Here is a 24,210-nt window from a genome sequence, read left to right on the forward strand (position 1 = left end):
CCATATATTCGGTAAATGTATGAAAATTTAATTTCATCAGTGATAAACCAGTCCCTTTACTTTGTGGCGTGGTGGCTCATTAGTAAAGCGCCTACTTCTTGTGCTACGTTTCTTTTAGCCATGGGACATACACGTGGAACGTACAGTTCAGAATTTCACTTATTTCATCAGTAAAAGAATCCAGTGGCGAGGCTTGAAGGGAGACAGGGCAGACAGCCTATACCCTTTAGAATTTTATATGTATTAAGCCATTACGCCTGAATAACTAACTTAAAATTTTATAATTTAAAGATTCTGAACTTAAAAGTTTCCTATAATTTATTCTTTTTTTTTTTTTTTTTTTTTTGTTTTTGACTGGGATGAAACTAGATAGTTTTCTAGAACATGCTTCCATATGAAAGACAAAGAGCAGAGCGTCTCGCAAAACGTTGAACATTATTCCTCTGCTGGATCCATTTCCCTTGCATCAACCTGTAAAAGCGTAGGAGAAATAGCCACGTGACAAATTAAAGTCCGAAGACTCGCACTGTGTAGCAGTACTTGCGAAAAGACGTTTGCTGTTCTGTCTACATTTACAGGGATGCCTATCTTATTTATTGTAAGCTGGATTTGTAAGTGACAGAAACAGACCGCTTTTTCTTATTTGTTTTTATTTTAAATCATCTTTTGAGCTCCCTCTATAAAGTGTTAAATTGTTATAACGTACCCTTGAAGAACATTAGTGTATATGTATTGTCCTTATGTGTCTCCAACATCAGATTAAATAATAATAAAAAAAAAAAAAAAAGACCCTCCTAACGAAAACTTGAGATGTATTGGAATTCTATCACTTTTATGTTTTTCGCGAGTGACAAGTGCGAAATTCAAGCGATATGACAAACAAAAGATTTTCTGAATTACGGACACTTACAATAAAGAACTTGGTGTGAAAACTTTCTAGGATATCTGAATTCAAAGAAAGAGCTATTAATATTTTCGCTGAAATGAACAACAGGGTATGGAGCTCATATACAAGACTGTAAGGTATTAAGTATTAGGTTAAATGTTGTAAGATATTTGTTTTTCACTTCTTTTTTTTTTTTTTCTTTTTACTTTACAGCTCATTTCTAAAGTATTTAGAAATGACCATCCCTAAAGAGGGTATGGGGAAGTAATGCCCCCATTTCAACCAAATGTGGTACCATTCAGAAATCTATACTTCGAAAAAAAATACTATACACCAAATTTAACTAATTATAAAATTTTATACTACAAAAAGAACAGAGTAAACATATATTGCAAAGAATATTGTAAACTCAAACATTAATTTATATTTATGAATTATCAGGAATCATCTTACTTGGAATAGTGATGAGTGTATATCAGCATCCTTTATACAGTACGAAATATCAGAACTAAAAATAGAATATTCTCTCTCTCTCTCTCTCTCTATATATATATATATATATATATATATATATAGTGTGTGTGTGTGTGTGTGTACCCAGTTTTATACAGCACACTTCGCCACTGAATCAGTCCCTTTCACTTGGGGCACAATGACTTATGCACATGACAAGGGTCCTGGACCTTATGCAGTCATTTTTAACGATGTACTAAGAGCTTGACACTTTAGGAGAAATCAAGTTAAGTGAGTCCTATTCTTTCTTATATTACTTTCTCCTCTTGTATTTGGACAACCCTGTGAAAAAGTCGTGGTTGGATATTTTCGATATATAAGTCGTTGCTAACTTCACTTACACGTTACTAAATAGGGAAATTAACATCTCGCGTTAGTCAAGCGTTTAATGCAATGCTAAAAACGACTCTGCATAAGGCCCATGAAGTCTAAAGTAAATTTGTTCAAAAGTCTAAAGGTGAGTACAAAATTGCTACTTAACTGTTCGCCATCTTACACGGATCAACCACCTAACCTTCATCCTCAATTAGTCGATAGTTGTTCTGTACTATCAAATGAATGATTTTTTCCTCTATTGTTTGCGTATGCCTTTTAGTTTGCGATAATAGGCATCCCAGTTTTACGTCGCGTTACGTTTTTTTTTTTTTTTTTTAAAACCAATAATTGTATGGAATGAACCCCTAGGAGCAATTAAAGAGCACTGCTAGTAAAGGGTTAGGCCTACTCTAAAAAATCAATACTCACTTTTTACTCTCGCAAAATTTAATTTTCAATTTTACACAATAACACTGCAATAACATTTTTTACGAGGCAGGGAAAAATTATCCCTGACAAGACACTTATTGAATAATACGAACTGGGCATATATTTTGACGAGAGGGGGATTTCTCCTATTCGCCCTCCGTTAATTCGACCACTGCTAGACATACCAAAAAAGAGGAATTTACTATACTTTTGGGCTTTTCTCTGATCTGGTAACAGTTGCAGATAAGCGCTACTTCGTAGCTATGTGCTTAGAACACGCGTCCTCGGTGTGAAAGATCTAAGGTCGAGTGTCGTGAGGTTGGGATCTCACTTAAGCTGTAAATCACGTCTCAAATAGCCTTGATGCTGAAAAATTACTCTAAAAACCAATCAACCTACTAACAGAAAAAAATAATATATTACTGTGCATCATTTTGTCATAAATGCCTCCAAGTAGAAGGGGAACAATGGAATTTACTGAGTTTTCACGCAGCAATTGATAACAAATTTCAAAATCACAAGAAGTATATGTGTAACTGATAGAAGAAATCAAATAACAGTAAATATAATCTGGTAGTTATATATTTTTATCTACAGTACATAAATAAACAATATATTCCAGCAGAATAAAAATATCAACTGCATAACACTGACGAGGGAAACACTTTTCAGTGCCATGAAAATTGTTTTTTCGAAATCGACGCATGAGATTTTTATTCTCAGTTATGCCATTTTGTTCAGCTCGATATCGATACCTTTGCACTTATTTTATTTCAACAGATACTAAAAGTTTGAGAGTTTTTGATAATTTTGAATGTTTTTACCTTATTAACGACACTATTGACTGTTGTCTTGCTAGCGTCATAATGAAAACGCTGATGAGGAAATATTTCAGCATCAATTCATCTTAATACGTAGAGTTCATCTTTAAAACAAAGAAAGAAAAAAAAAACTTTTCTCGATTTTCTCCAAAACTGCACACACTGACATACATAATTTTAATTTAATGATATACGAGGAGCCCACAGCCTATAAGTTCCGGGAATGCTGTTGTAGTTTTGGCATTTGTGATGCAATCATAATGATTCTTGTACAGCACAGTCCTCTGGTTGCCTAATTATGAATATGACAAGTGAGAACAGGTCATAACAGTCAGTTTACGAGTATATGTGCCAAAACGGAGGAGTATTTGGTGATTAGAAAAAGGTCTTTCGTCCGTGTTTCCAGCAATGGTAGAGGCGGTAGAGGAAGTATGTGTGTGTGTTCCGAAGGTGCTTACTTTGAAAGTGATTAAGTAAATGTATAATTATATTGTGCTAATAAAGAGCTACAATGTAATTCCGGGAACTTTTCGACTGACCCTCGTGTATCCATTAGACTAAGTTTCATATTTGGACTTTTTTTTTCGTTAAACGCTTAAAATACTTTATAATTTATAGTACATGTGATTCTGCTATACATACATTTAATACTTTACAAACAAAACTTTCCATTCGAAATACTTTCTTCAGTCCCAGCTTTTGGGGATTTTTTTATTTTATAAAAAACTGAATATTTGACAAAAAAATATTACTTGACAATGCCCTTCCTCCAAATCATTTACATATTATTCGTCCACAGTGTAAATAAATTTAAAAAAATAATTAATTCGTATTTTTCCTTCTACTACTTTCGCCCCCCCCCCCCTCAGCATCTTTAAATCCTCTCGTGTATTCCGTCTGTTTTGGAAATTTTGGCTGTTTTGGAATTTAGCGTTCCTTTCAGCATGGAGGCTGTATGAGACGCAACCCTAGAATCTGACCAATATAGGAAATTACAAGTTGCTAACAGTGACATAACCCAAATGGGGAAAAACATTAGAAAAGAAATTGATTTGGAAGCCCACGCACATAATGATAAGAATGGTTACCTTAATATGAATATCGAAGAGTACAAGTTATCCATAGGCTTAATTGAATCAATAAGCTTTAATCGTTTCTTTCCTATTCTTTCAATATACAGTGAAACCTGTCTATGTTGACCACCATCGGTTCCATTAAAAAGTAGCCAACTTACAGAAAATAAGTGTGACTGTTTATCTTTAGAACAGAATTTCTACTATTACTTGATTGTAAAATTTTAATAAGCAATAGCATGACAGCTATTTTTAAATAATGTATATAGAATAATCATAGAAAAAATACTACAGTATCTTTAATATATGTACAGTAAGCAGTGTAAGAAACTTTCGTCTGAACTGGTTAAACAGTGACAAATATTTTCTGTGGATACCTTTCGAAAAATAGCGAATCGGTTATTAATAAATTTATTTCTGGTGGTTCATTCTAGACGTATTTCTCTTATTCTTTTTAGCACATATGCACATTTTAATTTTGTAGTTAACTACCTCTTGTCAATGAGTTACAAGAGTTTCCCTCGGAGCAAAAGATGTTTTGAGAAAATCTTAAAGGAATTTATTTCTCAAAATCTCCGCTACCTTTCGACAAGCTGTCAGGTACCAATAGTTGACAATTGAGATGGTTAGATTTAACCTTGAAAATATTCCGGAATTACTAAAGCTCCCCATTAATGAAAGAAGTCGATATATCTAATGGTTTTACCAAAACAGGATGCGTAAACAAATACGTACAATCATATTCTGAATTCCTGTACGTCCTTTTTCTTATTCACATCTTCCTTCATCACCCCTTCATCAAGGTAGTGTTCTGACCATTGATCTCCAAAAATAAATTGTGGGAATCTATGCTTCTTTGTCTCCAGTCACAAATACAGAACGTCTGCCTCTCATATGGGAATATGAAAGAGTTAAGAGAAATAACAAAATGGTATTTTGCGTGGCCAAGATACGCAGGTAAATTTATCATTATCATCATAGGGTAAATATTACTTCAATGTAGCCAACTTCCAAGATAGACAGGTGGCCAACTTATAGAGTAATAAGTAACGAATATCTTACGGGAAAATGCAGGTTCAAGACGAACCAGGCCATGAGCAGGTGGCCAAGCTGACAGGTTTTACTGTATATAAAATAAACGTAAATAAAAGATACTTTCTAAGAACAAAGTTGTAGAATAATGTTTAGAAATTTTCTCTACACATTCAATCATGTAAACAAGATAGAATTGAAGTGATGTGTTTGTTCCCCTTAAGGAAGAACTGGAATCCATCATATGGTTATAAGTCACCCATCTTGTTATAGATTAGTGGTAAGCAGAGAATTATGTTTACTTATGAAAGTATACACTTGAGAACAACACTACACAGCTATGGCAGATCAATTCTTATTCTGAAAATATACAATAATCAAATTATAATACAGAAAAGCTAACTAAGAATTGTACATTATTGCAGAAAATAACTTTCTTTATCAAACAGATCCGGAGAGATTTATTTAAAATTGAAGAGCTTCACTGTGTTGGCTGAGCTGACTGACATGCTGAATTTTACATAACAGCAACAACAACAAGGGAACGAATATGTTAATACATTTACTGCATTGATTCAGTTTTGTGCGTTTTCATATTGTTAAGAATGCTTGATTACTACCTGTAGGAATTTAATAAATTCAAATTACTTAATGAATCAACTTATGAACATAACAATACCTGGGTTAGTACAATGTGTTCCTTCAGTATGATTTCGAATATATACATGCATATCCAGTTGTCTTTAGCAAACTGAATATTTTCACATTTCATTTTTTTTTTTTTTTTCACGAATATGATTGGAATGAACCGGTCTGTATCAACTACAAAGTAGGAGAAAAAGTATAAAAGTCAGTATATATTAGTTCTGTAAATATGACGTCACACTGAAGATAACAGATATACACCATATAACAAGAGAGGCTTCGGAAATTGCACCAAGTGAATTGATAGTGACACCAGAATACTCATGACGAAGATAATGATTCTCATTCGAATTTATGTCAATGTTTTAAGGGAAAAACTGGAAAAGGCCAAAAAACTAAATTTCGCTCGCATAGCGTCCTAGAACTTTGTGAAATGTTGTGAAAAGTATTGGCAAAATTCTTCTTAAGTCATGATTACATCTCAACAATACGTCACTGTGTGACGTCAAATGATCATGATCCATTCTTCGGCTGTGCAAAACATAATGAAAACTATTACCACTCTAATTCATGTTGGTAGAGCGCTTACCTCTGACATGCGTGGGGTTCCTGGTTCAATCCCCGGCCACGTAAGTTTGTAGTGGACAACATCGTGCTCGTGGATTTTCTCGGGGTACTCCGTTTTCTCCCACTTTCTCATTCCGCCAATTCTCCCAATACTATTTACTTGCTTTAATCAACGTTTCCTTTAGCCTAACAGGCATAATCATGGGACGTTAAACTCAAAGATTTATTTAATTTCATTTTCTAATCCATAGTGCTATGTAAGCTCTAAAGCGTTGAGTTCTCCAACTCTACCCCGATTTTCAAACATTTTTGTAATAACACAAATGATGTTTTGAAATGATTCCTATTTTTTAGGGTCCTCTCTACTTACCCCTACTCAGGTTTTTTTTTTTTTTTTTTCTATTCTGATAATGACTTGCTACATATTATAAGACGATCAAATAGCTTTCAAATGGCTGATGTTCTCTCCGATTTCTTTCTTCTCTTCCTTTCTCTTTTTACATTTTTTTCTGCTCTGAAGATAAACTACGAAAATCTGTTTTCCTTGCCAATGCTTTTTAGGAGTATATACTAATGATAGCCACTTAAAGACCGTAGCTTTTCCCAATTGGAGTGTTGCGAAATTTCAGAATTTAAAAATAAATTTTGTGGTACTCAGAAGTTCCTTAATTCTAGACTTTATACAACACTTTATTTATTTATTTTTTCCACGAAATCTTTACGATGTTGAGACAGACTGTGTCAGTCAACGCCTGCAGCAGCAGCAGCAGTAATAATGCTCAATTTTAACCTAACTTAACCGAACCTAAGTGTGTCGCAACATAGTAGTTCACTAATATCTGTCATCAGCCAAAAAGGTTGGAAACCTTTAATGTAATACTCAGATTTTTTAAACATACATATATATTTGAAATTTTAAAACCAAAATCTCATATACTCTCTTGATTTTGTAAATATAACGAAGATTCACATAAGATGAAATCACATGTTAAAACAGATTTTACTATATCTATTTAAAGCCAAAATTTGGAAACCGTGATTAGGTGAAATGTATGAGTATCTCAGTTACTTCAAGAGAATAAAAACTACAGTTCGAAGCTACACTAAGGTTCAAACAAAAATATTTGTCTTTTCTTCCGTTTCTACATCTGAAAACAGATCATGTTAAAAGGTCTTGAATTCTAATAGCCCCCAAATTTTTTTTACGGTCGACTAAAGAAATAAAAACATTAATGAGTTTAATCAAGCATTCTGCTATAACTTGCATACATAAATATATATAATTTTCTTCACAAAATAAAATCTTACAATTATATACAAACGTAACTTTTATCTCAATGTGTAAAACTTCAACAACTACACACGAAAACAAAATACTTTGACAGAATATTTCATCATAGATTATCATTTTGCTGGAAGCACTCATCATGTACTGATTGCAAAATTGAGAGTAAGTAAAAATTTCGTTCAGGAACAAAATAGTATCATATATGAACATATAGTATTTACACGCTAACGAATTCTATAAAAGTCATTCATTTTTTTAAAAAAGAAATTACAGAACAGAATCGAGAAAATATACACTATTTTCTTTTCGATTAATCTAATAACTCAACTATCACATGAATATTTATAAAAATCCTTTGCATAATTATCATAAGAATACTTTCAAATCAGTATTGAAATAATCACAATAAAAACGTGCGGTGTGATTTTTACTCCATTCAGTGTTAAGTGGTAAAAACTCACGTGATAGAAAAATACAATTCAGTTTAATCAATTCTGCCTGTAAAAGGAAAAAACACCTTAGAATGAAATAATCCACAATCTCATTTATGTTACGTGGTATCACGATTTTCTTCCCACCATTCAAATATTTGTACAAATCTAATTCATTATCATATTTTGAATCTATAAGCGAACTGATATGTTTCATAGTTGTTTTTAAAATATTCTCTAATATATGTTACTAGTTGAAGCTTACAAATAAATAAAACGTAAATAGCAAACATTGCTATCACACACTGTATAACATATCCCATTCAACATATACACCCTATGATATCCTGCAAGATCACAAATTGACTAGGCCAATTCAGGCTGAAGCATATTACGGATTTCATTAATGGAAATGATCCTAATTTTCCAAAATGTTTGTTAATTTTAACACTAAAATTCGACAACTAAAGCACGTTAATATCCAATACTCATTATCGTTAACGTCTTCGCAAAATACATAAATTTTACAGCTATTGTTCACAAAACCACACTACGGGTCTTATTATAAAATAATTACAATTTCTTTACGAATTATCTTATTAAACTTATAAATATGCTTATGGTTAGGCACCGTGGCATCGAAAATAATTCAATAAGATAAACAATTCAAAAGTAATTAAAAAATGTCTTTGTTTAGAAAGGATATTACAATCACAGCTAATTCCTGAGACTGCTTTTTTATATATAAAAAAGGCTCAGTCAGTACTGATGTCTCTACGACTTAGATCATACAAAAAATTTTACAGAGAAAAGATCTTCCCAAGGCTCACGAATCGCCTCGATTACACGCTGCAGTTCTACTTCAGTTTCTAGGCTGATCACCCAGAATTCCTCTGGTCCAGCTTCCTCTTCAAGAAACTGTAACACAAGTGTAAACGGGGACTGGCTTCCAAGCTCCTGGAAGTTACAAAGTAAACAGTTTTGAAAGATTATCCCAAAGGAGAAAAAATATACAAATACAGTACAATATTTTTACAGTACAGAATATAGTACAATATTTTTAGTATAAAAATAGTTACGTAAAAAACATATTCGTACTACAGCCGAAGCTTAGCTTTATAGGCCTGAAATAAAAATCATACCACGCAGGACGGTATTATCTATATCACTCTCTATTTTTAGGGACTTTCACAAAAATGTTATTTCTAACAATATGGATGGCAGTGAAGATGAAAATTTTATGGGATGATAATCAATCTGCAGGTGAACCCAATTTCACTTCAGAAGATGAGATTGTAGATGATGATGATGATGAGACGGTGAAGACTGAGAGTGATAATCATCATCATCAGAAGAAAATGCAACAAAGACTGGTATTTAAATCTTAAAAAGAGCTTTTTTTTTAATTGGTAAGTTTTTTATTAATATAACATATTCAAAGTGTGTGTGTATTATTTTATGTTGGATAATATATTTTCATTAACAAGTACGTATATTCACGTCAATACGGTAATTGTTTCCACAAAAATGAAGGTAATTATAGACAATTGTATACACATGCTGAGAATTTGTCAAATTAAAATATATTATATTATATTACAAGAAGCTACTGAAATCAAAAAGAATCAATCGTACATTTTTGTCTACCAAATGATCAGTGTCATCTAGGGTAATCTATATATATATAATCTTTTGTGACTTCATAACTCTTCCAACACCCGACCGATCTCGATCAAATTTTCAACATAGGTTCGGGCCTGGGATGGTTTTTATAATTTCTCTTTGACGGTGCAACTTAGAAGAAGGGGAGGAGAGAGATACATAAAAATGGTCGAAATTGACCGATATTAGTGTCGAATCTATAGTTTTCGAGGTCGCTGAGATGAACAATGACACTTCCGATGCCGGTTAAATTCAAATTCAGCCCCGCAACTTGGGCGAAGAGGAGGGGGATATATCTATAAAAACGATCGAAAAGGGCCGATATTAGTGTCGAATCCATGAAATAGGGTCATTTGCCCAAGTGTCTATTTCCTCAAGTCTCTAAACTAGAGTCATTTCCTAAAGTGGTTATCTTTTTTCTTAATCTGATGATCATCAACCGAAACAGAAGGGACACCTGCTGCATTCTTAGCAAATACCAGAAAGGGGATGGATGGTTTCGCTGCAGGCTATTATGAAATATCTCCGATAGACAGGGTTGCAGTGTGTCACATAAAATTGTGTTGCTTTTAAAACTATGGTAAACTAAGCATAGTTGAAACTAGTTCAACTGAAAAACAAGCATAAACTAAGACTTTACAATATAAAATGTCTGTTTTACAATAAATTAACTGAACTTTTCTTTAAAAACATATCACAACCTAAAAGTACTGACTAAATTATCTCAATGTGAAAGCGAAGCAAAAATAAGAAGTTATGTTGATTAAGTATCGAATTTCTATTGACGCCGTTATTTTATTTTTTTAGCCTAACGTCTTATGATTATGCACCGAGGCTAAAGGACACAAGCATGAGACGGATCACAATGCTGGAGTAAAGGAAGTTGGAGAAAACGGTAGGATCCGAGAAAACCAACGCACACGGTGCTCACAACAAAGCCTACTTTGCTCGGGCTGGAATTGAACCAGAAACCCCACGAACCAGAGGGTTGACGCCATTAGGACCAAGTTTTCAAATATATGCTGAATAAGTCAGTTTTATTATTATTATTATTATTATTATTATTATTATTATTATTATTATTATTATTATTATTATTATTATTATTATTGTTTCGAAAGAGATGTTCAATTTTAATTTAAAGTTACGTTCTTTGGTCAAATGTTTTGTTATTATCCTACGTACTAGGCATAACTCTTACTAGTAGTTCTATCAAAATTTCCTTCAATCTTAATTAAGAAGAAAAGACAATATTAAAATAGTATATGGTACATAGTTTGTGCTGCACTTACTAATCGTAAGATTCCGAGTTCAAATCCCGAGTCCGTACATCCTGGTTAGGCCATCCAGGCAAGCGTGGATCCAAGGTGCGGGAGGGATCGGGCGACTTGGATTAAACTTTAATTACTACTTAAATAGAATGGATTTCAGATTACTTAAATTTTGGAAAAGTGACAATCTTAATGTGTGGAGGAGGGTTAATTTATAGGCATTACGTTACATTGCTTCCAAATGTTCAGAAAATTTTTAACAGGCTACAGTATATACTTATCCAAATAAAGGGATATTTTAACCAAACCGTGAAGGAAATGTAGAGACGATTACTTCAAGCACCACACCATAACTGCATTGGAAAGGAGATTTGGATGAGATCCCCGATTGTATTTTATACATTCCCAATGTTTTCCAGAGTGGGGTATTGTATTGCATAGTGTACCTCAAGAACTTTTGAAAGGGGGAGATAAGATAAAATTCCAAATATTTTATTATTTGTAAATAAAGAAGGAAAATCAAATTTACTTATTTTAGTTAAATAAACAAATAATGGGGAGAGAGAATATCGGGATTTGGTATTTGGAACCTGAATATCAGGGAGTGGAGAAAAAGTATGAAGAGTAGGCGAGAAGAACGATGAAAATCAATTTGCAATTTAAAACAGTTAAAAAAAAGTATCTCAGAAATGTGAAAATATGATTTTTATCGTTCGTCCCACATACTCTTCATATTTATGTGGAGAGGGGGAGTATCAGGAAGAGAAGTGAACATGCGCTCTACAAAACACAATAGGAAGATATTATTATTATCACAGTTATTACATATCCCCTCCCATCGAATATTTCTGCCAAAGCCTATGTAGTATATAGACCTATAGTCAAATTTAACTTCTCTTAATTACGCTCAAAGGCTATAGGAGACATTGATGAATGAAAGAATGAAAGAAACATGCCATAATTAGAATTTATATATAAAAAATATGGTACATTTGAAAATAATAGGGTATTATGCGAAAATTTCTATAAACTTATTTAGCAAATAGTCCGAAGAGAAAACGTTATTTAGGCAAAATTCAGTTTTTTATAAACTATAAAAGTATCTATAGTACATAAAAGACACATAAATTAACCAATCTCTGGTAAGGTGCACTGCTGGGACATAAGCGATACAGTTGAGTTGGATCAGACCCACTGCTGCTTCAAATGGAAAATGTTGAAACGACGAGTTTTAAGCAGAGCGTTTCTATTTTAGTAATTTAGGTTTCATGTAATAAACTCTGCTTCTTTCAGAACAGGAAAGTTACCTATTACTATGAAAAATTAAAAAGAAAGAAGGAACTTCGAAAGATTCATAAAAGTAACGTATAATTCGAGGGTAGTTCAACACTAATATAACGCCAACATATCTGAATAAAACGCCGACATGTACAATCTCGAAGATTACTAACATAATAGTTGGATTAAGTACATGAGAGTATTACACTTGCAATACACAAGCTTCAGAAAAAGAAAAAAGTTTGGTGCTGGTGTGTCCAAACAAGTAATTGAGTATATTCTTCATTTACTCCTCCGATCTACAATCAATTGCTGGAATATCTTGCTCTAGTGAAGTTTTCTCCTGATGGTACACCTTCAATACGTGTCGTCTGCTCGAACTTGCTCTTATAGGTAAAAACTGAGAAATGGGTGACTGGTGTGAAATAAATCTTCTGTATAAGAAATATAGATACAAAGCCAGTGCGTTTTCATCATACGATGCACAAAAGTGTAATTGGAAATGTTATTTCGGATTCGAAGTACATTTGTTGAATATACTCACAACTTATTGCAATTAACTATTTCCCAAGTAATTTCTAACAAGTCTTGTTCTCTTTCTGGAACAGAGACAAAGTCGTGTCACTTCCTGAAAATTAATGTGAAAACAGTTGAGTTGAGTTGATTTTGAGTTTAACGTCCCGTTCAGCAGCGAGGCTATATGAGACGTGGACCTACTGATTAACGTGGAATCCGAACCACATGAGCTCCCGCCGGGAATCGAACCCGGGTCTCCCACGCCAAAGGCGCGTACGCTAACCGCTTAGCCACGGAGGAGCTCCCAATGTGAAAACAGTATTACATCACCCATACTTCCTCCTGTAATTTCATGTATTTATACATTTTGACTGGTTGATGAAATCTGCCTTCTTTATGAAAGAGTTTTAAAAAATCAGAAAACTACTCTTGAAAGAAACAGACACAAGCCTACTCTATCATTTGTAACTTCATATCTACCTAACCTACAAAAATGTATTATATATCAAACGAAATGAAATTTTACTTCGAAAATATTTTGTTATAACTTTCAAGACCGTAGAATTGAACGTAAAGTAAGAAATCAAGGAAAGCATCATTCTTCTATAGACAAAGGCGGCCAAATTAGGTATGGCAGCCATATTTGCTGAAGCTTAAAGCGCACTTCCAGGATATGCCTATACTTGATGGAAAGAAGCTGCCCTGCAAGTTTAATTAAGTTACTTTTTTTTTTTTTTTTTTTTAGTTCAGACTCCTACATACTGGACTAAAAAGTTTGCACTTAATTAAACTTCTCAAATATATATCAACCCACAGACCAAACTGCTCAAACTATAAACTTGAAATTTGGACAATATGTAAGATTTATGACATAGGGTACTACTAAAAAAGAATTTTTGGAAATTCGACGGGGAAGGGGGAGAAATAGGAATGGAAATTAACTTAATAAGATGGCCATATCTCCGAATTCCTTAAAGTGACAGATTTGAAATTTGGTATTGAGATTTTTCATTTAAAATAATGTGATACTTTGTTTTTCAGCGTTTTCTGATATTTTACTAAAAGGGTAAGAAAAGAAATGGAAAGTGGAAAAGAAGTGGGGGTTTGCAATTATTATATATCGATATTTCGAATCTCTGAAGGTTAGAAACATCTGATATTTTAATAAAAAGAGGAAGAAAAATGGTGGGGAAAAGGTAGGGAATGCAATTATTATGATAAGATGTCACTATACGTATTTTTTACATCTGGCCTAGAAGAAAAGGAAAAGGTGAGGATCACAATTACAATAAGATGTTCATATTTTTGGATCCCTGAAGATTAGAGGCATGAAACTTGGTATTTGAACTGAAATTCGGTACTCTATAGGTTCATGGGATGTAAACCCGTGGGCCGGCCGAACGCAGGTTTGGGGGCAAAGTCGCCTGGTACTTGAAATTATCAGTGTATTTCGGCATTCAGGATGGTTGGAGAAATGAAAGTTAGTATTTGAACTGAAATTCGGTGTGCTTGTACGTTTATGAGCTACGAGACAGTAGGCTGAACATATGCAAGAGTCTGAGGGCGAAACACCTAGCTAGTCGAAGTATTACTATTATTAGGATCACGTAGTGGTACTTATAAGATTACAATGTTAGTACATACGTCCGTTACTCCACACGATAACTTTTGAACGAATGCGAATTTTTAAATTCTGTTTTTTGCCATAGATAGATAGAGTGATTATCTCGAGGGAGTTCGTTGATGGAGGTGATTTGCCTACCGGAAGTAGTAGAAATGAGCCATTTCCGGTTTCCACATTTATCAGAGGAAAAACGGAAATAAACAGAGATAAACGGTTTTCGGAAATCAATTACAAATTTCAAGGACAACTTTCATCTTCATCCTTAACACTCTAGTGAAATCGCAAGTTGTAGAAATAAGACACATCTTCTTTTATCGTTGATCACTATATAGCAAAAACAGTAATATATAGCGAAAACCTGTTTTCGTAATCGATTAAACGTTTCAAGGACAACATTCATCTTCATCCTTAACATTCTAGAATAACCGGAAGTAGAAGTTACTCTCTTCCGGTTATAATGCTGATCACTGTAAATTAAAAATGGTAATAGATAGCGAGAAGCAATTTTCTTTAATCAATTAAGTGTCCCAAGAATAGCCTATATTCCATTTCAACACTAATCTTTCTACTCAAACCGGAATTGAAAGAACCATACTACAACTTCCAAATTCAATATTAAATGATAAAATATTACGTAATCCTCTTTACGGATTATAATAATACATTCATATCTAGGGATCCCGAAAGTTAGAAACATGAAACTTGATGTTTGAACTGAAAATCGGTATGCTTGCAGGTGTATGAGATGTGAGGCCGTAGGCTGAGGAAACACGGCGGTTTCTGGGCGAAGTCCCCAGACAACCGAAGGCTAGTTATTAAATACATATTTTATCGTATTCTGATTATAAATACAGTAGCAGAAGTTTCTGTTTTCCTTACAGGAAGATAAAGTGTAATAAATACAATACCGGAAATTTAAATTGTCACACTCGGCACTTTATGTATAAATAAAAGGAATTTTCAATATAATAAATATGACCTTCTTTTTGCTCTTGAAACATGTGTTCCCTTATTTTTAACTAAAAATCTATGTACTGAATTCCACATCTCCAACTTAAGCGAATCTTCACATTCGACAGTCTCTGAAGAAAGAAAGAGAAGTTTGAATATTATAGAAATGTCTCCGCTAGAAACGGCATTTTTGAAAGCGCTAAAAATACGTATTCTCTTATTATAAAGAAGAGTTTATATGCTGAGTTTCATCTCTCTAATTTCATGAATGTGTGAGATACTGAATTCTTTTTTTAAAAAAGAAAAAAAACTTTAAAAACCTCTTTATTTCCCTTGGAATACGTGCTCCAAAAATCCTTTCTTATCTCTTGCCTCCGTAATAAAAGGGATAGGCCGTAGGCCGGGAGTGCTCAAATAAAGGCCTCTGTGCGATCATGACACGAATAAGAAACCTCGAGTGCACAAAATATGATGCAAAGATACTCCATTGTGTAAAACAGTTTTTGGCAAGTGATTTTTTTTTTTTTTTTTTCAAAATCACCATCCTCCACCCTCGAAACAAATATTGCATTATCACTGAACACAAGATTAGTTAATTTATTTCGCGCTGGAGAAGAAAACAGAATTTGGAGATAGGTCAACATATTACGTGTCACGTCTTTATACTTTCATATTGTCAGCATATTCTTTAAAAAAGTAAACTGCTGTTCTCTATTAACATATGGTATCATTTTCAAAGTAAACAGCAAGAATAATTGTGCATAAATGAAATTCAAGAATCCTATTTTAAATTGTCTAAAACTGGTACACAAACAAACTTAAATTTTCCCCTTCACGAAAGTTACACATTTAGCGGCACTTATACTGTGGTGCTAGCCGGTGATGTTCACTATTCTCTTTTTTATAGGTGCTAACTAAAAATGGGTAAACGTCAATTAAAGACATATCGTGGATATAAAATTTACTATATAATAATATTACGTATATGTTATACTTCTTGCTATTTACCTTTTCATACAAAACATCTTCCCGTATTTTTCACAAATCAAAATGTGGCAATTAATCGTGTTATAATAAACGTCTATTATATTTCTTGATATTTGCCTCTCTATGTAACAGGAACAATCTCTTATATAGCCATAATTTGTAAAACAAATCTAACCATGACAACGCAATATCGAATATTGTGTGCTCGCAATACCATAAGCACTTTATTTCATTTCTTTGTGCGCTAGTGGAGTACACCCGAGGAATATTCTGTCAAAAATTTCAGTTTATTTTTACCTAAAGAAGCATGATCTAGGCGATGATAAGAGAATCACTTCCATTCTTGTATATAATAGTACTATATAGATTATGGAATTAGTGTTACCCAACATAATGTCGAGAGAGAATTTTTGAGATGACACCGAACTCTTCCAAAACCTCATTTTTAAAGACAACACTTTCAAGCCTCCTTTTTAAGACGAAACAGCCTTAAATCTCTTCTCTTGGCTAATAGGCCTACTATTCTTAATCGTTGTTATACTCTACGCATAAAACATTTTGTTTCAAACAATGGAACATTTAATATAATCTCCTTCAATACAGCTCATTTGAATTATACTGTACATAACCTGAGAAATTAATGTTATTTATTTAAGAATTCGTACATACTGTGTATCGTTTGTAATTAATTATTCTCTTTTTCTTAAATCTTTTAAGCAATAAAAGAAATCCAGTTTGTACCTTGAATTGCTCAGATACAATGTTTTGCCTTCATAATATGGAAAATATGATATCTAACTTGTGGCAACCCTGCACATATTTTATCATATATGAAAATCTCAACCCCCGTTCTGGCCATTAGCCAATATTTTCGCGCCTGTGATGGATTTCCAGTTCATGATCAATAGCAAGATAAGACATTTGAGCAAATGTCCCACATTTTAATAGTTGAGCAAAACACACTTGAGCATCTGACCTGATACCCGAATCCATAGTTTTTGGGGTCGCTAAGACGAACAGTGACACTTCCGATGCACTTTAAATCCAAATTCAGCCCTTTATGTCTAAATTGAAACGTATTCTCCCCGTGCGAAGAACGGGTATTCTGCTAATAAGTAAATAAATAACAAAAACAAAAAATAAGTTTTTAAATAAATAACAAAAATAAAAAATAAGCTTAGAAAAATTAGGAAAGAGAGGTACCAAAATATTACTGCATAATAGGCTGTAATAGTAAAAATTACTCAATGTATACTTTAATACGATTATTTTTTGAATAAATGTCTTGTTATTCACGTATTTTGTGATGTTAGGAGAACAGGAGGAAGCATGGAGGATTCAGAACAATGACGGTTATTTTCATGAAACAAATCATTAGAACGAGAATAAAAAAAGAATATGCAGGAAATATTAAAGAACGGAGCAATATAGATTCTATATTAAACGTGGCACATCTAGTTATTACGAAACACATTCCAAAAACTTGTCTTTAAATATTAAACTTTCGATAAGGATAAAGTTTACTTCCTTTTTCACATGGGATTTAAAGTTTTTGAATAATATATTTCAACGAGTTTTAAAGAAATAAAATAAAGGCATCACGACATGGAATTGCAATATCAGAAAAGAGAGAACAAATATAATGTTGGGAGAAAGTTATAGAAGTAGGAACACAAGAATGAAACGGGTCATCCCCACCAGATAGCGGCTAGCGCACGCGCCTTTGGTACACGGAGCCTGGGATTCGATTTTCGGCGAAAGAGCGTTGAAATTTGAACAACTTACGGTGGTTCGGATTCCATCGTACACTGTAGATTCATGTCTCATTTAGATTTGATGCTGAAAGGAACTCTTAAATTTGAAACCCACCAATCACAAAGAAGTGGAAGAACTCATGACAGCATAATCTCCTGGAACAGATGCATAGTAACGCCTCTTTACGGAAAGTAAGTTAGAAGATAACATATATAGTTTTTCTTTTAAATCAATTATGGCCATCGAGAATATTTTATAATAATACATCTCTATAAGCTATTAGAATTCGTATTATCTTCATATCACTAAACTGTATAATAAATTATTTACACAATCTACACCTGTTTGAGATTCTCAACTAAAGTAACTCCTGTTTGAGATTGACACACAATTCACTTGATTTTCTTTTAAATGGTCAATCTACGAGGACCTCGAAGACAGAGACTTTTAGGACCACAGTTTGAAAAACGCTGTTTTAGGTGAAAAGTAAATAATATAGAACAGTTTTCCAACTTGGGTGTCGCGTCGTGTGGACGCACAAGGGTGCCTCGCGAAATTGTTTTTTACAAATTCAGAACATTAAACGAAAGAAGAACTTATGATAAAATAATACTAAAAATTCTTTCATTTCTTTTAACATTAACTGCGTGACCGAGATGTTGATTTTCCACATTTTTTTGTACTATTCAAAGATAGTACCAGACGTCTCTTTTCTTAATGTTGTTAAAAAGGAAAGTGAGACTTTTTTTTTTTTTTTTTTTAATGAAGAATACCTAAAAATGGATTCAATGTAGTGATGAAGGATGTCCTATACCGGAGTGTTTGATATGTGGGAAGAAAACAATGAATCGGTGTCATGTAAAATTATGTGTAGTAATACGGTACGGAAAAGGGTGAAAATCACTGACATAAAATCTTATTTGGGCAGAATATTATGTTTACTCTCAGTTAAGTATTTAAAAAAAATATATATATATAATTGATGTAATACATTTTTAATTTAATACATTCAGTGATTTATTAATTTGTTGCAAAACGAAAATGTACAGCTAATTGTTTATATCTCCTGCCGTAAAATCATTTATGTAACACGTGTGTGAATGAGATCGTAGACGTTGATAATCCAATATTATGTAATGAAATTGTTTCTTTCTATGTAACATGTGAACATTTGATCTTTTTATAGTATAGATTCCGCAACCAAGAATCTGAATATACATAATATATTACATCAAATTATACGTCTAATTGTTGTACCAAGAGTGGAACAACTCAGCATTCAATTTCATATAAAACATAGTCCTATATTCAACGATACAAAAACATAGAGGCAAGCTAGAAGAGACAGATGGAAAAGGGACGTTAAATTGCCCTGCAACAAGACTGACACTCAGTCAACACCAGAACATTCACACGCAGTCTCAAATCTTTGAAGTTTCCACTTTGAATCTATTAGCAAACTATGTATTCCAAATATAATAACTATGTGTGTTAGGAAAATACGGATTCTATTGATGTGCTACAGTTGCACTGCGAAAAGCTTCCGTATAAGCATTCTATCCATACCTAATTCAGAGTCAGAGAAAAGTAACTGGCGGACCTATCCTAAATAAAATAACTATGCTGGGCTACATTTTGGATACAGCAGCAGAACAAAGACTAGTGTTATCTGTCAACCATCCTACCTTACAAATATGTATATTACCCTATGATCCGTAACTCACTCACACATACATAGACAACAACCAACATTTAATGAATATTAAATCCCTACTTAATGTACTGAATACAGAAGCCTGTTTATCACAGCTAGGTAGCTAAATCACGTTTAACATTACGAACATTAAGGTAAATAAGATTGTGTACGCGGTACAACCTGGCTTTGGGTTTTAAGATACATTCCGATCAGTATTATGAGAGAAGCAACAATTCTGATGGTTGCTGAAAGGAATAAAAGGTCAAACAAAGTTTGAGGATAAGACATCTTTGACAGAATAGAAATTATGAGGTTGAAATGGTATGGAAATGTTGAAAGGGTAAGTAGAAAGCGAGTATATAAAACAGATACACAAATAAATTAAGAAAAAGACACACATGAGTTCACCGAGAGAAAGAGAGAGATAGTTGGGCGAAGGAGGTAGTATACATTGCCTGTTTAAATACAAAAGAATTTTACTTACAGCATGTGTTAAGTTGCTTATTTTCTGATGATGTCGAATCGCCGGTTTCACCGTCGCATGAGGAAATAACCACCGCAAATCATCTTGTGAAATAAGCAGGTCAGTTACACTGACTACTAGCAATCCACAGAACGATTTATGTTCACCTAAACGACAAGAAATATCCAAAAATAAAAGTGAATCAAATTCACAAATCTGTGACTATTTATTGAGATACATTTGAAACTTTTAGTAGCAGCTTCACAGCAAAATAATAAATTATATTTAGTCTTAAGTTAACATTCTAAAATTCATTCTATCATAATTCAAGTTCACGATATGTCAATAAGTTAATCTTTAAAACATTAACTTTTTGCTTAAAGATGGGTAAGTAAAAAAAAAAAAAAAAAAAAAAAAGAAAAAAGAAAGAAAGATAAATAAACGTTCTTTCCTATCATTTTTCAAGCCACAGAATGATTTTAATGTTAGTGAGATATGTAACTGAGATCAGTTTCACTGCAGTAGTTTTACTGATGTAAATAGGGTGTAAATGGGTGCTGTTGTTATGGATTTGACAACGAAAGAAAAAGTGGCAACAAAGTTTTGCGTAACATTGGGTAAAACTGCCTAACTCAGACCTATACATTTCCCCTTCCCGGAAAGGGAAACTTCTCATTTCCACTTTTGCTACATATATAGTTCGTTTTTAGAAAATGAAAGAGTTCGCAAGCATCATAGTCAACACAACAATCTGAAAACTTGTAAGTAAGTAAGTAAAAAAATTTTTTAAAAATACACTTTTAGCAAATATGAAAAAAGAATATTTTCTGGAGATTTTTCCAACTTTGTGTGACATTTTACATATTGTAAAAGTGCTCCTTGACTACCCTTCGTCATCAAAATACGAACATAAATTCTTGTAATACAAAATCACTTGAGAAATTCCTCTAAAAACAAAATACTGCAATTTAGATGTCTAAGAAAGTTTCGGTTACCATCACCTTTGGTCAACCTTTTAATTTACGTGTTAAAAACTGAAAACATGATAGTTAACAAGGAGAAGTACGTAGTTTGCTACCTAAAACAGTTATAAAACGAATTATCATGCTTTTGTTGAAGACTAGCCATTCTTATTATTATTATTTTCAAGCAGAAAAAAAAACCTAGGTAACAAGTAGTACGTGTCATCGTTAGAAGGCAAACAATAGATACAATGTTAAAAAGTGTATATTTTTCACACACACACTGTACATAAATATGTAAATAATCTCTTTCAGTACTATAAAAACTATCAGCTATTGTTGAAAAGAAATGATATACTTTTGCCGACATATTTTTTTTCGAAAACCAGAGGGGAGAATTCATCTTCAAGCATTTTGTTCAGCTTAATGTGATCTATCGGTTGACACATGTTTCATTTTTTAAAAGTTAAGCAATAAATAAATAAATTAATTAAATAAATAAAGTTTAATAGTTAAATCATAATTTTGGCTTATATTCATTAATCATACTGTGCACTGTTGTTGAATTGAGTTGATTTTCAGTTTAACGTCCCTTTCAGCAGCGAGGCTATATGAGAGGTGGACCTATTGATTAACGTGGAATCCGAATCACATGAGCTCCCGCCAGGAATCGAGCCCGAGTCTCCCACGCCAAAGTGTGTCTTGCTGGTACTATAATAAAAAGCTTGATAAGAATAAGTGGCGCGATTAGTGTGTGGCATCAATTTTTAGGATTCAAAAACATTTGTTTACCTAAACAAAAATTATGTTTTTTTTAAAAAAAAACTACACATGAGAATTTACATTCACCCACATCATTTTCTTCAGTTTAATGAGCTCTATTAATTAGTATGTTGAAAACTATTTTCCTCTGTAAGTTAATATTCTTGTAGAATCCACATAAAGTAATTGTAATCCAGTGCTAAATTATCTTCTAAAAGTTACATCCAAAAAGATGTTTCGCCTCCCTCTCTTTCAACTGTTTATTATGGGGAACACGATGGCTCAGGGGTAGAGCGCGTACCTCTGATACATGGGGTCCTCGGTCAAGTAAGTTTGTGGTTGACAGCATCGTGTCCTTGGATTTTATCGAGGTCTCTGGTTCGATCCCCGGTCAAGTAAGTCTGTGGTGGACGGCATCGTGTCCAAGGACGTACGCAGGGGGGACCCCCCCCGAAATTTCGACTTTTGTGTAAATTTTGCCTAATTTTAGGGGCAATTTTAGGAATTTTAATATAAAATACCCTCATATTGAGTTTGGACCCCTCCCAAAATAAATTCCTGCGTACGCAACTGATCGTGTCCGTAGGTTTTCTCGGAGTACTCCTGTTTCCTCCCAAATTATCATTTCACCGATTCTTCCATTATCACTTGCCTTAATCATCCGTCTCCCTTAGCCTAAAGGGCATATTGTCAGACGTAAACTGAAATATTTAATTTCAATTTCAACTGTTCATTATAACTATTTTTATTTATTTTATTTTATCTCTTTGAGCCCCACAAATGAATAAACGGGGGACCCTTTTTTTTTTATCACTTTTGAAATCAAGACAAAATTTCTTCAAAGCTTTCTTGAATATACAGGAAATGAAAATGATCAAAAATTAAATTTTGCTTACCTTCCTCGTTGTCTTTTTCGCGGACAGAAGCTGAACACAAAGTACAAAGTCTCAGCGTGAGATCAACTTCTCCTTCTCGTGAGGATGACAAAATAAGTTGCTGTAAATCTCCCTGATCGGCTTTCTGTTCTTCGCTATCCACTTTCACACTGCAACAATTAGCATCTGGAATTATAATTGAAAATCCATAATATGGTGATGACACACATCATCATCATATTCGAAGAAGTTCTGCAAGTTTCAAGTAAGTAATTCGAAATTCATAATTATTACTTATGATTCTAAAGATTATAGCACGTCATATTTTTAGAAGCGTTACAACTGATTACTACTGTCATTTCCTCGAACACTATATTCCTCTTATTCAGCGACGTAAACGACGTACATATTGTAAAACAAGTCGTTGTCATCTAAGACAAATTTCATTGCAATGCCAATATTGTCAACGAAAGCGCTCATTTCTGGTTTGATCCCAGTTTGTGACAAATAGACTTTATGGTGGACATATACTGTGTGCGTGTTCTCTCGGGGTTCTCCAGTTTCCTCCCACTTTCTTCATTCCACCATTACCATCCATCTCCTTATTATAGACTACCATAGCCTAGGGTTGCCATATTTCAAATACAAAAATCCTGGACGCCACTTAATTACGAGAAATCTTCAAAATGCTTAAAATGTAAAGAAGTGTTATACACTAATTTACTTTCTTCCATTAGATATTGTTTAAGTATTTCGTAACCAAATTTTTAGTCATTTTAGTAGACTTTTCCATCTTTTTTTTTTTTTTTTTTTTTTAATTTCTCAGGATCTGTTTCACTGTTTTAGCTCTTTCAAGTGGTTGTTCAGAAGGAGCAACGGAAACGCGTAAGTATTGTTGAGTAAAAAGAAAGAAAAAGAAATCTGGCGCAAATAATACAAAAAATACGTTTTCCCTCACCTCATAAGCTTCTATTTTTTAAAAAAAATTACTCCAACGTTTTCCCATTCTTGTCTGTTCAGTTTTATTAATTAAAACATATTTTTCTTCTTGAATGGTCAGCGGAAAATAATCAAAAATATTGGTCAGGGATTATTGCTTAAAATATTTTAGAAGCAAGATGCAGCTTGAAACAGAGTACTAAAGGTAACAATAAGATTGAGCAGTGAAATATTTTGTCCCTGGCACAATGAAACGAATGCTTGGTTCAATGTCAAAGTAGTTAAATCGTGAACTTAATTAAATCTATGTTTTATGTATTCAAGTTTTTTTTATTTATTTTTTTATTGCCATACTCAGAAGTTGAAAAGAAAAGATTATAGGCCTATATTTAATCCTGTGAAAAAAGCAACCTACAATATTCCTTTCCTTTCTTCTTCGCTGAAATCCAGGATAATTAAGCGTCCCGAG

The 24,210-nt window shown here is 33.2% G+C and overlaps 1 protein-coding gene across 3 annotated transcripts in view; it reads right to left on the minus strand.

Moving 5' to 3' along the window:
• Positions 1 to 2,707: 2,707 nt before the first annotated feature.
• LOC145678715 (serine/threonine-protein kinase 11-interacting protein) overlaps positions 2,708 to 24,210 on the minus strand; it is a 97,744-nt gene continuing 76,241 nt past the window's right edge. For all 3 annotated transcript variants that reach the window (XM_081749146.1, XM_081749145.1, XM_081749144.1), the window contains 3 exons: positions 22,824 to 22,988; positions 20,225 to 20,370; positions 2,708 to 8,957 (listed from right to left, as the gene is read on the minus strand). In XM_081749146.1, coding sequence (XP_081605272.1) covers positions 8,787 to 8,957; positions 20,225 to 20,370; positions 22,824 to 22,988 — 482 coding nt within the window. In that variant the 3' untranslated portion in view covers positions 2,708 to 8,786. The remainder of the gene's footprint in view (positions 8,958 to 20,224; positions 20,371 to 22,823; positions 22,989 to 24,210) is intronic.

The sequence above is a fragment of the Thermobia domestica genome, chromosome 2 (genome assembly GCF_964235325.1).
Source record: "Thermobia domestica chromosome 2, izTheDome1.hap1.1, whole genome shotgun sequence".
NCBI classification, from domain to species: Eukaryota; Metazoa; Arthropoda; class Insecta; order Zygentoma; family Lepismatidae; genus Thermobia; species Thermobia domestica.